The following is a 23,268-nucleotide window of genomic DNA, read 5'->3' as shown; positions in this document are numbered from 1 at the left end:
CTGGAAGGGACAGTAATAGTCTTCTAATCCAGCTATCGATTTGATGCTTGAATCTCCTGTATTATTTTTTTCTATTTTATACTTAAACACTTGAGGTCTTGATTTTTAGTAGTTGGATTTACCAAGAAGTAGAACTTGAGGGCTTTGTGATAATATAGCAGCCTCAGACCCAGCAGTCATTTGGAGATAACCAATTGGTCATACTTTGGGGTGGCCGAGGGCCAGCTGGTTAACTGATGCAGAACTTTTTGGCATCATTCAGTGGCCCCTAGTACAGGGTACTCCGACCTCTACCTTTAACCCTTGGGCTGGGAATGAGAGTGTAATTTGACTTAGGACGGGGATTCTAGACCCAGGCTAAACCCAGGATTCTCATGTTCCCAGGGCTTCCTCAGTGTTTCTGATCTGTTCGTGGGCAGGAAGGGAGTGTTGATTGGTGGTGGTGTAGAACCAACCTCTTTGCTCTCAAAGCTAGCTGGCTAAGGCCAGTCTGTAGGTCCAGGAGCTGCCTGTTTGTAAATTATGCTGAAATGCTGGGAGAAGTTCTCTGGAAAGGTTCTAAATTATACCTCTTTCATATTTTCTGCTTATAGATTCCAGTGCAGAATACTTGGTGTGGTTCAGGTTTTACCAAGGAAGCCCAGCTGATGATGGCTGTCAGGAGGCTTTACCTAGTATCATATATCTTAGACGTCACCGAACCCCAGGGCTTTGTAGACTCGGAAACTTAATTTTGCCAGTACATCCTTGTGTTAATAGTAGACTCACGCAAGCCAAAGTCGTAAGATGTGTCAACTCAGGAGGCTAATTTATTAAACTGACACAGACCAGAAAATTTTTGTCAGATTAGCTAGTATTAAGGTAAAGTCAAATTATTATTTAAGATTTATCATAAAAGTCCAATCCAAATATGGAAATGTGTAAGTAGAAAGTCCATTCTGAGCTCACCTTGTGGGATGACAGTTTCCAGCCCCTTAGTAAGTATTCACCCAGACTTTGCACATGCATGAACCTCTTTTGCTCTGTTGTTTTACTTTTGTGTCGCTCTCTAGTCATCAGCTTGTGGGAAGCCAGAGGAAAGTCAGGAGGTTGCCTAAGGACCTGGAATCAGACGGAGGGGAGTAGGCTGGATTGGGTGACCCACGGGAGCAGCGGCATCCCGACTTGTCTGCTCAGCAGTCTGGAGGCTGCTGCCCTGGCCACCCCTTCCCGAGGCAGTTTCCAAGGGCGGGATCAGTGCGTATCTCTCAGACTGGTATCCTTTAGTGTAACTGGCCAAGTACAGATTCTGGCACCTAATAGGTGCTAAATAAATAGTAGCCGTGCATACGCTGCCCTGGCCAGTCCCTTCTTTCTGATGAGTATATTCTTTCTGTAGCTGTGTTTATACCACAGTCTAGTTTTGCCTCCACACATGTGTCCTCTGGTCTCTTTAAGGTGACTTTTCTATTTCTACTTTAATCTATTTTATCTTCTTTTTTTTTTTTAGTTATCTGCAAGCTGGTTTCTCTTATCCCAGCACTGCCTACATAGGGATTGAACTATTCTGGGAAAATCAGCACTTTCCCTAATAATTCTTATAACTTCTGATTTCTCAGAAAAATGCCTTCTTCTATCGCACTTCTTTAATACTCAACTCTTTGCCTTAGGTTAAACTATTCTGCTTTTATTCTGTTGTATACATGGCCTAGCTATGTTAAAAGGGTTCATACTGCCTTAGGTTAAACTATTCTGCTTTTGTTCTGTTGTATACATGGCCTTGCTATGTTAAAAGGGTTCATACGGAGTCAGCCATGAAATCAGTAGAAGTCCGTGTGTGAAGTGGGCCATGTGGATCCCTTTTAAGTGTTTTGTGTGAATTCTCTTACGTGTCGGCTTTATTGAAATGTAATTCACATACCATACCGTTCACAGATATAAAGTGTGTACTATTCAGTGGCTTTTAGTATAGTCACACAGTTGTGTGACCATCATCACAGTCAATTCTAGAACATTTTCACCATCCCCAGAAGAAATCTTATCTATTAGCAGTCATTCCCTGTTTCCCCTCAACTCTCATCTGGCCTGAGGCAAGCTCTAATCTATCTCTATAGATGGGTCGATTCTGGATATTTTATATAAATGGAATTCTATGTGGTCTTTTGTGTCTGGCTTCTTTGACTCACAGTGTTTTCAAGGTTCCTCCTAGTTGTAGTATGTATCATTACTTCATTCCTTTTAGTTCTAAAATTGTACTATCCCTTTCCAGTGCTTGTACATTTGCTTATACTGTTTTACATAGTTGTGTAACCAGAGCATATATATAATTTCATACCCTGTTTTTAAACACAACTTTGTATCATAGTCATTTTTATATGTTACTAGGCAAAGTCTTTATAATTATTTTTATGTTACTTTTTCATTTTCATATTTAACTACTCTCCATTATTGGGTAGTTAATTTCTAATTTTTTCTCCTAATAGCAGTGTATTGAACATCTCAACAGCAGCTATTGGAATGTTTTAGATTATTTCCTTGGGTTTTTGAAATGCATCACCAAATTACTTTCCTAAAGTGCCTAACCAATTTACATTGCTTTCAGTTACAGTGTAGTCTTAACTGGTGTTACCCGCCTTTACTTCTGAAAGTGGGAACATCACCCTAACCATGAACCCCCTCCGCTCTGGTCTCCAGAAATGTACCATGAGAGAAGTCGACACTGCCTGTGTTCATGTCTCCCACTGGCTCTCTGACCAAATGAATTTTGGAGAGTTTCACAATAGGTCTCGGAGAAGTCCTCCTCGAAAGACTGTTAATCAGCATTTCCAAAACTTATTTGCATCTGAAATTTATTTTTATTGTAGAACCTATTAACAAACATCTGTGGGAAATGCCATACCATATAATATCTGTGGAAAAAGAAGCTAGCCTTTGATTCAATAGAATGCTTTTTAGGGAAGTGATCTCACGCAGGAGAGGCAGGAAAGATGTTTGCTCCAATGATGAGAGACCAGGCCTTGTTCATTCACTCATTAAATAAATTTACTGAGAGCCTACTATGTGTCAGACACTGTTCATCTATTGGGGATACAGCAGTGAAAAAATCAACAAGGCTCTGTCCCCACGTAGGGAGTAAAGTGGGAAGAATGGACATTATATGTTTAACCACTTAGGGGAAGATTCTGTACACATAGTTTTGCATGGAATAGGCTTCCACTTGAAGAATTTTAAATGCCCCCTGTGAACAATGCTGATCCCTGATTTAAACGAGAAAACAGACACATTATTGTTACTCTCAAGAAGTTCATAATCTACTGGGGAAGCAAATAGTTATAATGTGAAATGAGGGTTGTGTATGTGTAGTGTGCTGTAGGAACACAAAGGAAGGGAATCTAATCCATAGTTGGAGGAGTTCCCAAATTATTTTTTAACTATAATGAGGATTTGGTCACTTAAGATTTCTTAGGCACTGTCGCAGAACTGAACATATATTTGTTTCTGTGCAGGACTACTACGGACTAAAACATCTTCGTTGACAAAGACATCTGACTTTGATTTAAAACATAAACTTATTGAATTCCTCACCTATTAGCTCTGTTACGATCGGTGTAATCTTCACGTTCTCCATAAGTCAGTGCCGTCTTCATAAACCAGTTTTTACCTGTTTCATCACGAAAGGGAAGCAAGATTGGAATAAGAATCCTATATTGAGTACCTATGAATTCCTGCTTTTAAAAAATGGTTACCCTATAGCAAGAGAAGTCAGGAAATCCATTCGTTATCTCCCTGAAAATGACTGTCCTGTGGCAGTAGGAGGTTCATCAGTCTGGTCCCATCAGCCTGTCTTGGTATCTCCAGATGCTTGAAGAAGTTCTGACGCTTGTAGGATGTGATGGGGATGCCCATAGAAACTGTATCATGTTTTAAAAATTAAATAGTAATTTAAAATTAAAAACATTGCTCACCACTGATTCAGAAGAAAGACAAGTTAGAAATATTGTTGAGCATTGCAGACAAGTCTTGGCTGATAGAATTCTGATTGTGTTTCGTGGGTGATGGAGGTAAAAGATGCTATTAGCTGTGTTGCACAACAGGAGGAACTTGGCCTCTGCCCAGTAATTATCATGTGCTCATGTGCAAGAAAGACAGTCACCGGGAAGTCTGATGTAAAGATATCTTTCCAACAGGCCCACAGTGATTATTTTGGGGGCATTTAGAGGAAGAGTGAAGACACTGGCAAGAATCTCCCCGTGATCTTTCTATTGCTGTATAAATACATAACTCACAACGCAGCTCTAGGTGGCATTTCCCCTTTTCCCTTAAACGACGAATGGCCGTGAGTTAGCATAAAGTTCACGAACTAAGAAAAGCAGTTGGACACAGATGCCTGTCTTTTTCCACTCAGTATATCTTATTACCTTTAACTTCCTGCTGAAATCATGCTTTTATTTTTCCCTTTCAAATACGAGTTGCCATCGCCAGGCTTAGCAAATGAAACGGATTACGTATAGTAACGAAGTCGTTCTGCACGCCAAATCCTTGAGAGAGCTTTCCCAAAGGACAGCCAGTGTCTTTCAAAATCCTATTACAAGATTTTATTTGCAGGCGCTTACGAACAGAGAGCCGAAAGCCTCCATGTTTTATTGCTTCCCAACTTCATCAGGTCTGCGCACTCTATTGGAAATTGTGGCAAAAATGATACACATCAGCTCTTTTATTCTTTTGTTACTACTCCACACAAATAAAAGCATATTGGGGAATTTAATGAAGCAGTATGTCCTTGGAGGGAGCTTGGAGGATTCGGAGTATATGACTATTTTCTTTAATGCTGGAGGTTTTTGTGTAAAACAGATGGGCGTGAACAGAATAACGTCCTCGCAGATAGGCCAGCGTTTGCCACGTATGTACTTAAATCACACAAATGCCTGTGGGAGCTGCGACTGTGGAGATGCGCTCAGTGGCTACTTCCGAGGCTTTCTGTGTGGCCCAGCAGTCGTCGGGACTATACAGACTGCAGCAGAGCTTCTGGAACTGCGAGACTGTTTCTGGAGTTTGTCTGTCTGTTTCCCCAGGAGGTAGAGACTGTGGCAGTCAAGAAGACAGCTAGGGAGAAGGGAATTTAATTATTCAACAAATTAACGCACACTTTCCAAGGCTGCCCTCCGGGACCCTGTGCTGGGTGAGAGGCCGCATCTCCGCTTGCTTTGGCCCTCGCTCGCGGAGCTCGGCTTTTCGTGGGAATCGGGAAAGCGCGGCAGAGATCGAGGCGCACACGAGGGGTGGCATTTGTGTGCTTGTCATTCGGTGTAGGCCTCAGGTGGTTGTAATTCCCAGCCAATCAGTTTAACTCTCCTTTGTTCCCGGCCTGTAGGAGCATAAGCATGTATCGAGGATAACCTGGATTCTGCTTAAATTTCATTCTTAATAGTAATGAATACATGCAAACTGGTAAAAACACAGAAGTGTGAGCAGGGCCGTAGTTGTGAAATTTTGGCCCAGATGTTACTGGAATCGAGTCGGGTGTGTCCTTTCCTTTTTTTTTTTCTGTTAGCACTGCCTGCACATCAGTTCTCTTCCTCTGGACCAGCCTCCCAGGTTGCCATTTATTGTTGCCTTAAATGTAGCCTTACTCTGGGGGAAGGACAAGGGAGCCTGGAAGTCCTTGAGCCCATCAGCGGTTCCAAGTTGCAGCAGCTCTAGATGTATGTGACCAGATAGTACTTAACTCAGCCTTAGTAGGAGTCTCACCAATGACATCAACGTGAAAATACTATTCTAGTATCTTAGTGAATAATAGCCCTGCGCTAAATGTGTCATAAAACAAAGGAAGCTATATTTCCTGTTTTCCAAGACCGAAAGGCCCCTTCCTAATGAGCAGCCATAACGTCTTTAGTATAAAGAAATCTTAATGGATACAACATGAGAAGCGGCTGCTTTTTTTGTTTGTTTGTTTGTTTTTTAACCCAACCGAATATTCTTTTTGTTTACGACTAAGCATTTCTGAGTGGGATAATTCTTATTTGGCAGTCAGGATTTCCCCATCATAGCTAGTAGGAATTTTTAGTGTGTTCTGGGCACAAAACACATGCTATTTTATTTATTTATTATCCTCACCCGAGGATATGTTTTTATTGATTTATTATTATTATTTTAGAGAGAGAGGAAGGGGGGGGAGAGAGAAACATTGATGTGAGAGGAACAGTGCTTGGCTGCCTCCTGCACACGTCCTGACTGGGGACTGTGCCCACAACCTAGGTTATGTGCCCTGACTGGGAATCGAACCCTCGACCTTTTGGTGCACGGGGCGATGCTCCAGTCAACTCAGCCACCTGGGCAAGGCAAAACACATTCTATTTTAGACACCAAAGGATTGTTTTTCAGTGTTTGCTTCAGAAGTTTATGAAGTCGTTTCAACAGATCTCACAAGTATTTGCTTAATGGTTCCCCATCTCTGTTCCTGCAGTGCTTTGACACATCCCTGTTTTGGCATCACTTGTGATATCACAACATTTAGTTTGGCTGCCTTGCTAAACAGGCAAGTTCAATGAGGCAGGGGGTCCCCTTACCTGGCTTTGAATCCCAGGTACCTTGTGTGGTGCTCAGTATCTGAAGAACCAACAGGTCTTATTTGAAGAGCATTGCCTGAAAATCAAGTAACTTCTTAATTTAATGGGCTGTCACTGTTCTGTAGTACATTCTCCATTATTTTCAAACCATGGCTACAAAAATCTGGTGTATCAAGGAAAGATTCATAGCATTAGGTAATACTGTTATTAGATTACTATAAGGATCTTTTGGGAAGCTTTGTACCTCTGTCTTAATTAGGAGAAAGTCCTACAGACAGTAAGCTATAAAAAGAGGGCAAGGAACATTGTCTTTGTCTTTCAGTATCACCTGGGTGTCTTCTCACTAACTGGAGTTTGGACCTTACTTACTTCCATATTTGAGACCTAGTTGACTCTTTTGGTTTTAAATCAGGACTGTTGCTATTGCCTCTCTGATCTTTTTCTATCTTCCTAATCCTTTCTGTGAACTAGATTTATACCTGATAGACCTTTTCCTACCAGATTGGTCTCCTGCCTTGGGCCACCTGCCTACCCTGTTATTTGATGTCCTCCGGTGATACCCGATCCGACCTGACTGGTTATATCACTTGCCAGAACCTTTGTGTTACTATTATACAAACACATTTATTTGGCAGCTGTATCTTCATGAGAAATGACATGGAAATATAGGATAAAACTTTTTATAGGTTTGTTTCCTAACAGATACATACCCCTGGCAGAGCATATCAAATTCCCTGGAAGGGCTTAGGTTTAGGTATTGGGGCTCATAGTGAGTGTGGAGTCTATGGCATAGTTGCCTGTACCATGTGTACTTTGACTTCTATAAAGAGATATTATGGAAGTTTTTTATCTATGATGTGCAAATGGAGGAAGATGTTACATTTTTCAGAATGTAGTGATGTTAAGTAAACATACGACAAATGAGTACATTGTCAGCTGTGGTCTAATTCAGAATTTTTTTTGTTTTATAATCTATTGCTATATTAAAAATTATAATTCTGCCTTCAACATTATTAACCTTGCATAAGTGTGCAAAAATACTACATGATGTGGCTGTTGTTATAAACATATATTCACATCCTTATTTTTAAGTTAAAAGACCTTTATTGTGGAAAATTTTAAACCTTCATGTCACCTGTTTTTGGAAATTTATTTTCCTTTGTGTATATCCAGGTTTGTCTGGTGTCATATTCTTTCTGCCTGAAGAACTTTCTTTAACATTTTTTGTAATTTTGGTTTGCTGCTTGTAAATCCTCTTAGGTTTTGTTTGGAAAAGTCTTCACTTCTGAGAGAGATTTTTCTCTGGGTATGAGATTCTAGGTAAATAGCGTGCTGCTTTTTAAATTCTTTCAGTAATTTTAAAGATGTCATTCCATGGTTTTTTTTGCTTTGTATAGTTTCTGACAAGAAGTTTGCTTAATTTGGGTTTCTTTGTATGTAATGTGTCTTTTTCCCCTTTTGCTGCCATCAAGAGGATCTTTTTATCTTTGGTGTTCAACGGTTTGAATATAATACATGTAGGGTGTGTGTGTGCGCACATGTGTGTGCACGTGTGCACTCTTCCATGCATGTCTGTTATTCTGGTTTGTATTAATCCTGCTTGGGATTCTGTCTGAGCTTCTTGGGTCTGTGCTTTGATTTCTTTCATTACTTTGGAAAATTCTCAGCCATTATTTCATCTACTATTCCCTCTGCCCGATTCTATCTCCTTCTGGAATTCCAATTACACAAATATTAGATGATTTGGTATTGTCCTATAATTCTGGATGCTCTGTCCTGGTTTTCAAATTTTCACTTTTTTTTCTTTGTGTTTCACTTTGGATAATTTCTATTGACCTATGCTCGAGTATATTGATCCTTTCCTTGGCTGTGTTTAGTCTCCTGATGAGCCTGACCGTGCATTCTTCATTTCTGTTACCGTATTTTTTATTTTCAGCATTTCCTTAACTCTTTCTTACATTTTCCATCTTTCTGCCAGCCTTTGAGAACTCAGGCTTCAGAAATAGTTTTTCCACTTATTTTCTCTGAACCTGGGTTTTCTTTTTTACAAAGTAAAAAAAGGGGGGATATATAATAATAACTAACAGTTGTTTTGAGGATCAAATGAGGTTCCTTGGGCAAGGCTCTTCTTTCCCTTCCCCAAGTCTCTGTGACTCTCATTGGAAAGGCTTGGGCTGTGTCATTACTTTGGTTCTATTTAGTTCCTAAATTGTATGATTCTGTGAAGCGAAAGGAACCTAACACTTATTGACAGCTTGTATTAATCTCATGTAGAATTTGAGAAAGTGATAAAAATCACATTTAAAAAGTGCTTTTGCAAAACATTTCACTTTTGCCAGGTCTGTGTGGATTTTAATAGGAAGAAATAGGCAGCATTAAATCCAGTTGCCACTTGGTTAAATCTGTTAAAGAATCATTAAAATTTTTCAACTGTTGGGTTTCCTGACTCGTTTGAGACATTTTATGGTTCATAAAACATCTCACTTTCTTTTCCTGTGCCTTTAGGATTTTAAATTGTTGGATTGGTTCCCAAATTTTGCAGTGTGAGAAAAAACACACTAATGGAGGTTTTTGCTCTTTACTGACAAGTGCAAATGAATGATATTCTCATCGGATTTGGCTTTGCAGTCACAGACGTGGGTTCAAATTCTGATTGCACAGCTGTGAAACCTTGGGCAGATTATTTAACTTCAGAGCCGGAGTGTCCGTATCTGTGAAATAGAGATGGGATGATACCTACTTCAGAGAGCAGTTTTGAAGGTGGATACATAATGTATGTAAAGCTTTGGGTAAAGTGCCTCGTTAGTAGTAATCAATAACAGGTGGTGTGAAAACAGTGGCTAAAATGAAATTTGCCACCATTAAGTCAAATTTTTAGTTAATATAAGCGGAAAGGCATCTTTTTCTGTTTTTCCCATTTCTCTTCCTGGAAAGGTCCATCTAGTAAAAGGATGGTTTAACAATAGGGAGAGGGTTAGCTGAAAAGCGAGTGTTGATGAATAAGACTAATAGCTGAGAATTAGAGCTTAGTATGTGACGGGCTCACATCTAATCCTCAGCACAGCCGGGGGAAGGAAGCTGCCTCTGCTCCGAGGAGCTTTTCTTTATCTGGGTGAGGGGGGCCACCCCCTCCTTTGTGTTTCTCCACTCTACTTTGTACCCTGTCACAGTTTTTTCTGTGTAACCCCTATCCCCTCTCCATTTCTCATCCCCACTGAAAGGTTTTTCTCTTCCCCAGAAGTGGCCCACAGTAAGTTGAATTGAATTGCTGAGATGTTGAATCTTTGTGCGTTTTTTTTTCTGGCCAAGGCTGAAATCCCACTTTCTTTATGTTATAGATGAAAATTAAAGCATTGAAAAACCAAAGGTTGGTCTGAGGCAAAATATACTAAGAAAATCGTCATGGATAAAGAAATCAACCTGAGCCTCCCCCCGCCTACCCCCCTCCCCCAGGTCATACAGTTTGTTAAGATAAACAAATATAGTGTTTTAAAGTAGCTGTTGCTCTAGAAATTACCTTTGAGTAAATATTATGCATTTCAAAGCCGTGTCCAAATTCTGTGTTTCTAAGTAATTTTACTATAATGGCTATTATTCAAGATTGAAGTTATTTAATACAAAGAAACATTCTTTATTCATACTGTGAGCAACTGTCATCCAAAACACAGCCCATAATATAGGCATTCTTATTTGAATAACACAGGAATAATGTCAAATTATTTTTGCAGGGTTTTTTTTTTTCTTGTCATAACAAAGATTTTCACAAAACTGCATTCCTGATCATAGATTTTTAGAGTCGGAAGGAACCTACAAGATCCAATCTAATTCCTTCCTGCCACCCAGAGGTCTAAAGCAATTTGTCTGAAATCATGCAGCTAAGTAATGACAGGGCCAGGGAGAGAGCAGAGTCCCTTCTCCATTTGCCATCGCGCTACACTCTCTGGAAAAAACTGCCTACTCACTCTTGGCTTTTAACGCTGGAGTCTTGGGGTGAGGTTTTTTTCCATGACTAACTAGCGTTCTTTTGTTTTCTTGTGTGGGTGTCTGGGAGCCAGCTATCAGAGGTGGTGGTTGTTTTTCTGTTGTTATTGTTGAGCAACTGAACCCTGTAAGGCAATAAACAAGATAAAGGCATTTGCCTGGTTAGCACTTAAGGGGTCAGGACGAAGTGGTTGGAGCTCCAACTCTCTGCCCTCAATGTTGACAGGCAGGTATTTTAAGGTTGAGTTTCTTAACCTGGAATCTAAATTCGCTAAGTGTGTATGAAAATTATGCAAATATATGCTTACCTCTCAAAAAATGCATCTGCAGCTTTCATCAAGTTATCAAAGGGTACATAATTAAAAACTACTGTTTTTAAAAGGAGGGAAAGCTAAGCAAACCTGACTGAGGACTGGCTCCCACTCTCGCACTCTAAATTCTAATTATACCAGAGGGCTTCCTTATCTCCAACCCCCTTCCTTTGGTGCCTCTTCCTACGGACAGTCCTTCCCCAGATGGCTTCCTGCATCTTGTCGTGGAAGCCACTGGAGGCCCCAACTTTCTTTTTGCAGGAACTTTTCCATAGGTTTTCCAAGGCTCCCTTCTCTCTCCCTTCTCTGCTTATTGTTTCCAGGAGAGGAGATGAGACTCAGGAATTTTTGTTCACTAGAAAGTTCTAGAGTGTTATTTCAGTTACATTCTGGATAAAAGGAATTTGTGAGCTGACTTGAGAACCAAGACAGTTGCTAAAGAAAAAAATGTAAGCCCTGGCCAGGTGGCTCCGTTGGCTGGAGTGTCGTCCTGTATTTCAAAAGGTTGTGGAGTTCAATTCCTGGTCAGGGCACATGTCTAGGTGGGGGGTTCGATCCCTGGTTGGCGCACGTGCGGGAGGCGGCCAGTCCATGTTCCTCTCTCTCTCTCTCTCTGTCTCTCTCTGCCCCCTCTAAACATATCTTCCAGTGAGGATTAAAAAGAAAAAATGTAATCAGAATTTCAATCTAATACTTTGCAAATTAACTTTTAGAATGCCTCTAGTTCTTTAGTTAGGCAAACTGTGTTTGAAATAGAAACTCTTGACATTTTCCAGAAACAGACTGAAAATTTATGGATTGTGATTTCAGAGTTGCCCAGATCTGTCTGTAAAATTGTCTTAATTTAGTTTTTCCCCCCCTTGAATTTTGTAAGACTTAGAAGAACCTACCTCTGAATAGGAATTCATTTTAATGGGCTTCCTTCCTAGGAAAGAACATAGAGAAAGCACATTCTAAATGTTTAAATCCGGGTTCTGGACACACTAAGAAAAAGCCACCACTCAGATGGAAGTTGGAAGAATTTGTCCATTTGTTTATTCATATTACAGACCCCATACCGAGTCCCTGCCATGAACCTGTGGGCATCCTGTTAGGTGCTGCGAAATGAGAAGTGGTAGCTTCCCTTGCGAAGCTCGCGATCTGCTGGGGACACAGCTCAGCACATAACAGTGGGCGCGCTGAGTGCGCTCCTGGGGTTCCCAGGGAAGCCTCGCCGTCGGTGCTCTGCCCGGCGGGGAGAGGGGTGGTGGGGAGGGTGCCCTTCCCTGAGCGCTGACCAACACTGAAGCTGCGCCTTAAACGTTCGCTAGAAACTGGTCGGGCCAAGATGGGATCTAGGGCCCTGGCCACTGTGGCTCGGTTGGTTGAGCAATGCCCCATGTACTGGAAGGTCACTGGTTTGCAGCCCACCTACCAGGCTGTGGATTCCCACCCCGGTCGGGGCACGTGCGCTCGATGTTTCTCTCTCCCTCTCCTTCCTCTCTCTCCCTAAAGTGAATAAAGACATTAAAAAGGGGGGGCGGACCTAGGTATAAATGGTAGATTTGTGCTTTCCTAATTTGAACTAAGTCTGACATTTGCCATTCCCGTGTCTTATGTTTTCAATTAGAGCTCCAAACGAGAATGGAAGCCCCTGGAGGACCGTAGCTGCACAGACATCCCGTGGCTGCTGCTCTTCACCCTGTTCTGCATTGGGATGGTAAGGAAGCTCGCGACCAGAGCCCGGACTCGTGGCCCAAGGGAAAGGCGGGGAGTTGGTTTAAAGAGGGAGCTTGTTATTTATTTATTTATTTATGTATTTATTTATTTTTTAATTCCTCCTGAATTGCTTATATAATTGGAGGTTATAGGATACCAATGAAGCATGTTATTTTTCTGCCATACTATTTACTGGTACCCCTTGATTTTTTTTTTTTTTTTTTTTTGGTATACATTAAAACAGATCAAGAGCCCTGGCTGAGTAGCTCAGGTGGCTGGAGCGTCATCCCAATACGCCAAGGTTGTAGGTTCAATCCCTGGTTAGGGCACATATAAGAAGCAACCGACGAATGTGTAAATAAGTGGAACAACAAATCGATGTTTTTCTCTCTCTCTCTTTCTCTTCCTCTCTCTCTCTAAAAATCAATTTAAAAAAAAAGACATCATCAAAATTTAAGGAGCAGTTGGAACTATATCTCTTTGACTAGTGATCATTTCAGAAAGCCAGATTTAAAAAATTTTTTTAATCCTTACCTGAGGATATGTTTTTATTTTTAGAGAGAGAAAGAGAGAGAGAGGGAGAGAGAAACATTGGTGTGAGAGAGAAACATTGATCGGTTGCCCCAACCAGGGATTGAGCCTGCAACCTTTTTGTGCACGGGATACACTCCAGCCAACTGAGCTACCCGGCCAGGGCAGAAAGCCAGATCATTTGACATAAGTTTCTGTGAACTCTGATCTTGATTGTGTGGAAAGCAGAACACTGGCCAGGGAATCAAGGGTCCTGAGTATTTATCCAATCTGATGATTATTTTTATGTCAGTCAGCTTTCCTCTCAGGGACTCGCTGCTCCTTTGTCTAGGTTTTGCTAGACAATATCTACAGTGCTTCCAGTCCTGACATTTTCAGCTCTTCCTAGATGCGGAGCTGGTTGCTCACAGCTCCTTCCTCCTGCCCACACTAGGCCCCTGCTCTCTGCTGTATCTCCTGTAATAAGTGGCATCTCTCAGTGGAGATCAAGGAATCTGGTGACTTTCCAGTGGGTGTAGAGGGCACAGGAGCAGAGTCCCTGGTGCGAAGTGTGGAGAATGTCCCTATCCAAATTGTAAATCTGCCCTGCAGTAGTTTCTGAGACAGGCTTCAGGGACTTTAAAGTCACTGCCTGTGTGCTGGGCTGGAAGAAAGATAGAAAACAGCTGTTTTAGAGCTAACTGATGTCTAGAGCTAGAAAAGACTTGGAAATCCTTATCTGGTCTGTCACCCTTGTTTTGCAGATTAAAAACAACATCAGATCCAGAGATGGATATGACCATCCCAGGGCCGCACTGCTAGTTAATGGCAGAGCTGGGAACAGAGCCCCAGTCTCATAACTTCTAGGCTGGTGCTCCTTCCAACACCTTGTTCCTTCCTCCCCAAGGGGACTGTGCAGACAGTATTGCTCTCTTTCATAGTCTTTACAGTTCAAAACACAATGCTGCTACCTCAGGCAGCCCTTTTCCCACGTATGTGTAGTATTTTTAACTGCCCCTTTTCCATACCTTTTATAGAGGTTTTTTAGGAAAATCTTATTCTGTGTCTCTCTGTAACCACCCACCTCAAAAATGCCATTTGAGAATCACAGAACAACCTTATTCTTGCCTACTAGGCCTAATTGTAGGTACCAGTTCTGCCCCTGAACCAAGGAAAAGAAAGCAGTAAATTTTAATGAGATATAATAAATCCAGCAAAATAAGGAATATTCATTTTAAAGATAGTAGACGGCTGAGTTTCAGCAAACCTAGCATAAGTAAAAAAGTCAAAATACTATTTTCTAGCTCAGGACTTCTAAGGTAGTGGTCAAGAGTCCACTTAGTTCAATGGAGTGGCAACTGACATGCAGCAGACATAAATATGCATGGGGACTGGGAAAGAGTCTTTGCTCACAGAATTAGCCTGCAGCCTGTCCCCACCCCCTGAATTTAACCCTTGGACAATTAGCAGCTGACCTCTCAAAATTATGTTTATAAAAACATGTATCTGCCACCCAAGGTGTTTTTGATTTTTCTGTGCCAAAATAGCTCAAGAAAGTGCAGTCATTAATGTTAATAGGCTGGCGTGAGAGTGTCTTGAGAGTAAGGAGCTGTTTGCTTCCTGAAATGGTTTAATGCAATGGTAATTAATATAATGTTGATCTTAGTGCAGTGATAATTAAAACCCCCTATATGTACTCTTAAATATAGGCATAGCATTATTTTTTTTTTGGAATGATTCTCTTAGTAGATTACCACCTTCATGGAGTTGAGCTAACATCAAATTTTGCCCTGTGAAACTAGAGGAATCTCAAAGTTCTGTTGCCCACTCTACTGGCAAAACAGTAGTCCAAAGTTTGTCTTCTAAGTATTTATTTTATAAGTTTTTTTAAAGTTTTTCTTTTTTCTGTTGGATTTCGTTCTATTATTACTTTGAAGAGAACAGTCAACAAACATTGAGAATTAACTTGTGCTTGAGGCTTTCATATATTTCATTAAATTCTCCCAATTATCCTGAGGTAGGGTTTATCCCCAGTTTACAGACAAGGTATAGCTAGATCAAATATTAGCTTGTCTAAGAATGTAATGATGGTAATAAGTCGCAAAGATAGAGTAGAAACGAACTTTCTGCTATATTCTTCTCACACTGTGGCCCAGCAGCTGCTTCTTTCAGAATCTTTTTTCTCAGTCATCTTGCAGCCTGATATCCAAACCATATCTGTATTTACTACCTTTACTTGCAGCTCTTTGCTCACACATTGAAATATTTTAAGATTTTGTCATCTTTCACTCATCCTCTCCATTAAATATTTCTATTTATACAAGTTCATTTTCCCCCCATAAATATTTGTACTTCTCTTTTATTTCCTCCCTTACTTTCAGGGTTTTTCCATGCTTGAGTTGTCTAGAACTTAGGTTATTTTTCAAAATAAATTGCTATCGGCCTTTTTGAGAGCTGATAACCTTCCACATGAACTTTCATCAGTATGTTGAGATTCTTAGACATAGGCTTACCTTGCTCTAAAAAAATTACATGTAACGATGTACTTCTAAATGTTTATTTTTCATGAAAGTCATATAGAATGGTTCTCACCCCTGCCTGCACATTAGAATCATCTGGGATCTTTTAAAAAGTACTTGTTCCTGGGCCCCACTTCAGTGATTCTGATTTAATTTCTGTGATTCTAATGTTCAGCTGGGGTTGAGACCCACTGATAAACCACTAAAGAGTTTTGAGCAAGAACTGATAAGATTGGATTTCGAGAGAGAGCCTTGATGGTCCATGTTAAAGAAGCTTGTAGAACCGTTGTAGAGGAGGAAGAGAACCAGGCAGAGCACGGTGGTGGCTGATGCAATAGTCCAGAGAAGTCCAGAGAAGAGGTGGAAAACCTGAAATAAGAAGAGGAGGAGAGAGATTTAAAAAGTAAGATTTGGAGTCATCAATGTTGCAGGCGAGCCAGAGACATATTAAGGGTGACTAAGAGGCTCTCGTTTTAGAAGTTCAGAGTAGGGCTTTTCTGTTCAAATTCTACATTATCTCCTCCTAGCTTCTAAACTATGGCTTCTGTACACACGAGGGGACAAGAATGGGTTGGATAAACAAAGTGTTACTTTATTAGTAGCTGAGCAGACACCTGATTATTATATCCAATAAAGTACTCCATTGTAAAAATGACATGTGGAATAAAGCTTGGGCTAAAGGTCCTTCCCATCTTGGATGGTCTAGCTTCATTCTGTCTCAAGGAGAATATATGAGGAGAGAAGAGGAGAGAAAAGAGGTCCCTCTGCACCAAATCTGCCAGATCAACTTACCATAAAAAAGCAGGAAAGAGGAGGGGAAACTTGGTAGGTGTTTACCATGGAAAATGGAAGCTACTGAGACCCCCTGAAAGTTACCCCTGATATTGCTGCTTACTGTGTTCTCTGCACTTGACACAGAAACATATTTAATTTTCAGAACTGCTCAGTGAAATGGACATTATCATCATCATTCCCATTTTACAGATAAGGCAACAGAGGCATGGAGCTATGTTACATAACTTGTCTAGGTTGCACAGTGGCGACCGTGGAACGCAGGAGAGAGGAGGAGGAAGGTGAGGCTTCAAGAGATGATCCCTTTTTTGTTGCCTGGAACTGGGAACAAAAGGGGAAGTTGTTCAGAACACGGACCTATAGGACACACCTCACCTTCCAGTAAAATGTGGTCTGATCAGACTCTGAGCAAACAGTTGAGCATCGCCACTCCCTCTAGTATCGTTAGGAAGCTGGGTGATGGCCAGAAGCGTGGAGAGGGGGGAACTGAGACATCTCACTCTGTAGCTGGCATGTGCAGTCTAATAAATAATGATGCTCCAAGAGGGGAGAGGGTATGTGCAGGAGAGGGAATGGTTTCGCGCGATCACAAAGGAGAAGATGACTTTGACGTAAAATGTATGGGTAAGGGTAAGCGATTGGTAATGCAGAGTTGGGGTTTGGGAGAACGACCTGGACTTGAGCTGGATTAGGAGACATCATTGCATAGTTTGTCCCTTCGGACAGCTCAAGGACCTTTTTTATTTTATAGCATGAGTCTAGCTCCCAGAGCACAGTGTTTCTACCTCATTAACTGTTGTTGATAGCAGCACAGAGTGAGAGACTCAGCCTCACTGCGGCGTTTGGTCACCTGTGTGATGGCCTGTGCGTGGCCAGGATCGTAGGAGAGGAAGGACAGTGTGCCAAGAACTACCTTAAGGTTACCTAGTCCCGATGGCTACCTACTTCCTGTTAAATCCTCTGGTGGTTTTGGGGTTTTTTTCTTTAAAAAAAAATTGTGGTAAAATATACATAACATAAAATTTACCATTTTTACTATTTTTAAGTGTACAGTTTAGTTAAATCCATTTTACTTTTAGTCTGCTCTTGGTCTCCCCCCCCCACCTCAGTGACTATAGTGGACCAAGTGGGTTTATACTTACTTCTCTCTGCAAGTATACCCTGAAAAAGTTTACTTTGTACCTACTTGCCCTTATAATCATAAAATTGTGGAAGCGGAAAAGGCTTTTGAGATTAATCTAGTCCAATCCTTGTTACAGGTGAGGAAACGGAGGCTCAGAGAATTTAGTTACTTGCCCAGGATCATAAGGAGTATTTGCAGCAGAGCTGAGTTCGGTTCCTAGTATTTCCTGTGTTTTTTTAATTTATGTTTTATTTTTTTATTATTGCTTAAAGCTGCTCACGAAACTGAGCCTTCCTGATTTTGCCCCCTCACACCCCATTATTTTCTTCTCTTCTGAGGCATTTCAGTTTTTCTAGGGTAACCTTTATGTATTATTATAGCCCTTTTGTACCTTGCATGACATCTCGCATTTGTATGTGCTTAATAAATGCTTATCGAGTGGATATTTCCTAACTTCCAATCATCATTGTCTTCCAGTCTCCTCTTGCGTAGAGTAATGCATTCTATTTATCTTTAAAGAAATCCAGAAGTCGAGCAGATTGGCAGGAATTTTAAATTAATTTTTTTAGAGTGTTTGCATAAACAGTAGCACTGCGTCAGGCGCTCTAATCCTGCCCTGCCTGCGGGCCTGTTAGTCTTCCTCGCCTCAGGGTCCTCGGGAGGAACAAACCAAACGTTACTCCAAGGTTGGACACTCTGCTCATTAGGAGATCGAAGCTAAACATTGATTGAGATAAGGGATGTATAGAGCTGAAGGAGGTAGTATTTGAGAAAACAATGAAGAATCGGGATACAATTTCTTTCATTCCTGGGAAAGGGCTGCCAGCATACGTCTTTTTTCCTCTCTCTTTATTTTGAAGCATTTTGCCACATTCATGCTCTGTCCTCCCCCTCCTGCTGTTGTTGACTTTCTTATTTCAAACCTAAACTAAGGCTTTCTACCTTGCTCAGCTGCACGGTAAAGGCTGCAGGTGTGAACTTCAACATGCCTGTGAAAGATGTCTCTTTTTTTGACTAACAGTGAATGAAACTAGGCAGAAGCTCTTAAGTTGAACTAAGCCTTGAGATACACAGGGAAAAGGTGCACAGTGCATTATTTAACGGTCTTTCTCCCAGGTAGCAATAGGTACTGACTAGTTGCCAGGCCTTGTCCGTGACCCACCATCACTGTACGCCTTCATCTGAGTCGAGTCACCTCCTGTTTGTGATTAGACGTGTCTGCTCCTCCTCACTCTTGAAATAGCCGTTCTGAAAGCATATCAGTAGCTCCATCGGTTGGAGATTTTAGCCTTGCTTTTGTCTTCCCCACTAATAGGCTTACTTTCTCCCTAGTGAGTGCTCCCTTTTATGGTAGTATAAAAGCTCCCCTCACCCCCCCTTATCTTTTGCTTTATGAATGTGATTTCTTTCTGTTGAGTGCCTGCCCCACCCCACCCCCATCCTTGGCAGAGCCGTTAAATTATTGAGTGTGCTCTGTAAAAAGTTTCTCACCCTATTTTAATTTCATGTACCACATTTTTTCTCTCTCATCAGAAACTATATTGCTTCCCACATTTGCATTTCAGGATTTTTAAAAAAGAAATTGTATTTATAATTGCATTTGGCCTAGTTCCCCATTATCAATGCTTGTACCATATGGGAAGTCCCAGGGATAACAGTCATGGTTCCTTTCTAGCTTCTTACCGTGCTCTTCTCCTTCCTTTCTCCCCTGAGCGTCTCACCCTCTCTACTCCAGTGCTTTTGGAACCACTAAGAAGTTTACATGGCCAAGGTGAAAATATGGCAGTGCCCCCCTTTTACCATATATCTGTGACATTTATCATTTATACTCTGTCTACATCCCAGAGAGATATGAGGTGCCTTAAGATGGGGGGGGAAAAACACCGCACATGTCCAATAATACGGTTAAAAATAGTCAGAAAGGAAAATCAGAAATCATTGAAAGGAATCTGCAACACCAGAGTACTTATCAATTATAAGAAGAAAATTCCTATGAAAAGTGAAAGAAGAACATAACCTTTTAATTATGCAAGGGCTTTGCTGTTTTAGACTAGCAGAGAAAGAAGATTGTAGCTGTGCTCTGAATATTTCTCTGTAGTAACACATTTACTGACAATAGTTCTCCCTTTCATCCCCCAAGAAATTTTTGTTCTAAAATAGAGAATTGAAGCGGTTTTTGGTTAGTCCCTGATTACCGTTGTCAACATCTTTAGTCTGACTCACACAAATTTACCACTAACAGCTACCACATATTGATTACCTGCCACGTACAGACCAGATAGAGGCTAGATATGCATTGCCACATTTAGTTATCATTAGGCTGTGAAATAGCTATTACAATAGTCACCCCTTATTTTCAGGGGATATCTACCAGGACCCCCAGTGGATACCAAAACCATGGATATTCCTGAGTCCTGCATATACTATATTTTTTCCTATTCATACATAGCATTTCAATTAAAGGAAGCACTTTAGGCTTCTCGTTGGCATATCCGAATTGTCAGCATCGCTATGCTTGCACTTTGGGGCCATTATTAAGCAAAATAAGGGTGATTTGAACACAAGCCCTGTGCTACCATGACAGTTGACCTGATAACGAGGAGAGCTACAGAGTGACTAACGGGCAGGTAGCTTATACATACAGCATGGGTACCCTGGACAAAGGGGTGACTCACGTCCCCAGCCGACCGAACAGGATGGTGCGGGATTTCATCATGCTCCTCAGAACAGCATGCGATTTAACACGTATGAATTGTTTATTTTTGGAATTTTCCATTTAATATTTTCAGACCATGGTTGTCTACGGGTAACGAGAAACCCCAGTCCTCTGTGTTAGGGGTGAGGCGGAGACACTCCAAGTAGGTAATTGGATCAAAGTCACACAGGTAGGAAGTGGCAGAGTGAGGGTTTGAATCCAAGTCTTTCTGGGTTCCCTTTCTATTACTCTCTGACGCTTCTTGTTAAAGAACCGTATTGGAAAGGTTAGCCATTAACCCTCCTAATGGTTACCTCTACTTACAGTTTTTGTTCAGTTGTAGGGTTTCCTATTTTGAGATTCAAGAATATGCTCAAAATGGCATGCTGATTTGCACATGTGTATGTATGTAGGGTACATAATTTTCTCATGTCTTAGTATTGGCTGGAAGTTCTGAGATGGGACTAACTGCCCTGCCGTCTCCTTGGAGAAGTCAGGAGAGGGGCCAGGGGCCGCAAGGTGGGGATGAATGCGTGAGTCTGACCAGTCTGCGCCTAATCCTAGTGCTCTGAGGCAGAAGGGTACTGTCATTTATTGAGAGAGACACCTTACATGTATTATCTCATGTAATTCTCACAGCAGCCTTTGTGGTAAGTGGTTTTAGCTCCAATTTATAGCTAAATTGAGGCACACAGAATTAAGCAACTTGGTCCAAGTTCATATAAGGAGAAAATTGATCAATGCAGGTTTATCTGACCCCAAAGCCCATGGTCTTTCCCTTATAGCATGTTCTCATTTCTAATAACAATAATAGCTAATATTTACTGAGCTCTTACTTTGGCAAAGCAGAAATCTTACCACTTTATGGATTATTGCATTTAATCCTTACAGCTACCATTATCTCCATTTTACAGGTCAGTAAACTGAGGCACAGAGCGTTAAAGTAACTTGGCAAGGATCAGAGAATGAGTAGCAGCAAATCAGGGATGGTATCTACCGAGTCTGCTTTCTTGCAGAGTGTAGTTTCAAGAAGTTTCCATTAGCTAGAGCTATACTCTGCTCTCCCCCCACCTCACATTCCTTACCTGAATGACAAAAAATAGAAGTTATTTAGAGAGAAGAAAAAGAGTTTGCCTTTTTAGGAAAGCACGTTTACTAGGGAAATCCTGTTCTCTGAGGAATTGCCTATAGGTATAGTTCTTACCACTGTAGCCTCGAGATCTGCCAGGGCTGCTTCAGTACTCATGATACTTGGGTAGGATAGGTCAGCGGTGATCACCTCTGCCTTCGTTAGCCACTTTAATAAAGATAACAAAAACTCAAGCTTGTGATCACCAAGGTGCAAGAATGTTCCCTAACCCACTCCTTCCCCCCAGTTCAGTTAATCCGTGGTGATTCCCCTTCCTGTTCTTATGCCCAGCAGCCTGCAGTGGAGTGTGGGCTTTTATTGCTTTGTTTTGGTCAGCACGTACTTGACTTAGCAGCATAATGCATCTACCATGTGCCTGTGGCACTGTGATGAAGCATGTTGCCATGAGATGAAGCGGCCTTTGTGGCACACGGACCCGGAGCCTCGCTCCCCTTGACTCTCCAGTGTTAAGAGCATGGCAGTGCTCCATGGTGTAATTCTTTGGCTCGTGTGCAGCTTTATTGCAGGAAGCAAACAGAAGTGTGTGCACTGAAGCGATAGTAATTCAAAAGCCACATACCTATTGTTCTTTGGATTTTTTTTTTCTTCCATCCATTGCTGCTGTTTATTTAATAGGACTCCTTTACAACCAAATAAAACTAAAAAAGGAAGAAGAAAGCTGGGTTTGATTTTATGCTCTGATCTTTTACTAGCTTCTGTGACCTTGGAGAACGTATTTAACCTCCCTGGGCCTCAGTTTCCTCATCACGAGGATTAGCTGTAATGCGTGGTAAGCACCCAGTGCAGAGCCTGGCATAGAGCAGATGTTCAGTATGGAGAACCTGCTATTATTATTATTATTATTATAAAATGCAAAGACCATCTTATGATGTAAAAGCTTAGAGATTTGTTTTGTCATGATAGTAAATAGTGTTTCCCTGGGGACTTCTTTGTGCTACTTCTGTGAAATCCACGGAAAACAGTGAAATAGTGTTTGCAACAAGGAAAGATAGCCCTTTGTTCCCATCAGCAGACAAAAGAAGCTCATTATGGTATCAAGTAGTGACTGTTGCTATTGAAATGGTTTATTTGTATGTTTTTTTTTCTGTTTTTTTCTCTAGGGATTTATTTGTGGCTTTTCAGTAGCAACAGGTGCAGCAGCGAGACTAGTGTCAGGATACGACAGCTATGGAAATATCTGTGGGCAGAAAAATGCAGAGTTGGAATCAATACCAAACAGTGGCATGGACCACACCCATCGCAAGTGAGTAGAACGTTGCTGAATGTTAAACACAGTGGAAACTTTGAAGTGAGGGGGTAGAGGGAGAAAATTCTGCTTTTCTTTCTTTTATAAAGGTATTTTACAGAATATTATTTTACAGACTCCTGTTGATGGGGTTTTGTGTGTGTGTTTTTTTAACTGTCCACTTGAATCATTTCCTGGCCTATAAATACTTTTTCCAAGAAACAAAACTATGTTATAATGGGGTACCTTAAAGTTTTATTAAAGAGTAAGGGCTTGATTTGAGCGAGTTGCTCTTGTACTTTTTTTCCCCATTAGCTTTTTGGTTGTACGTTAAGTTTTAACCCAAAAAATAACATGGTATTTTTCTTCCTACGATTATACTTGATGGGAGATAGAGGGATGATAATGGATTATGAAGCATTAAAGTTATAATGAAACATTTTATAATGCATAATTTATAGGTACCTATCAATCCAATTTTATAAAAGACACACTTGCTTTGTCAAACATTAAAATTTGTTTTGGGTTCTCAAGGTTCATCTTTTGGATTTCATGAACTTCCTGACTTAATTGTCTTCTTTTCTTCAAAAGAGCTATTATTTCATTTTTAATGTCTCTGGGGAAAATATATTTTATCAGTCATATTTTATGTATGATGTCAGTATATTTGTTGAAACTGCATATTTATACCCCCATCAGACTTTATTAGGTCTAATAAA

General features: G+C 40.9%; 1 protein-coding gene across 3 annotated transcripts in view; it reads left to right on the top strand.

The window, feature by feature from the left end:
• The window catches only part of SLC44A1 (solute carrier family 44 member 1), a 145,407-nt gene that overhangs the window by 22,834 nt on the left and 99,305 nt on the right, over window positions 1-23,268 (top strand). For all 3 annotated transcript variants that reach the window (XM_081150682.1, XM_081150681.1, XM_081150680.1), the window contains exons 2-3: window positions 12,447-12,536; window positions 22,425-22,567. In XM_081150682.1, coding sequence (XP_081006808.1) covers window positions 12,447-12,536; window positions 22,425-22,567 — 233 coding nt within the window. The remainder of the gene's footprint in view (window positions 1-12,446; window positions 12,537-22,424; window positions 22,568-23,268) is intronic.

This window comes from Miniopterus schreibersii (assembly GCF_964146895.1).
Source record: "Miniopterus schreibersii genome assembly, chromosome: 11".
In the NCBI taxonomy this organism is placed as follows: domain Eukaryota; kingdom Metazoa; phylum Chordata; class Mammalia; order Chiroptera; family Miniopteridae; genus Miniopterus; species Miniopterus schreibersii.
This window is presented reverse-complemented; position numbering and strand designations above follow the sequence as displayed.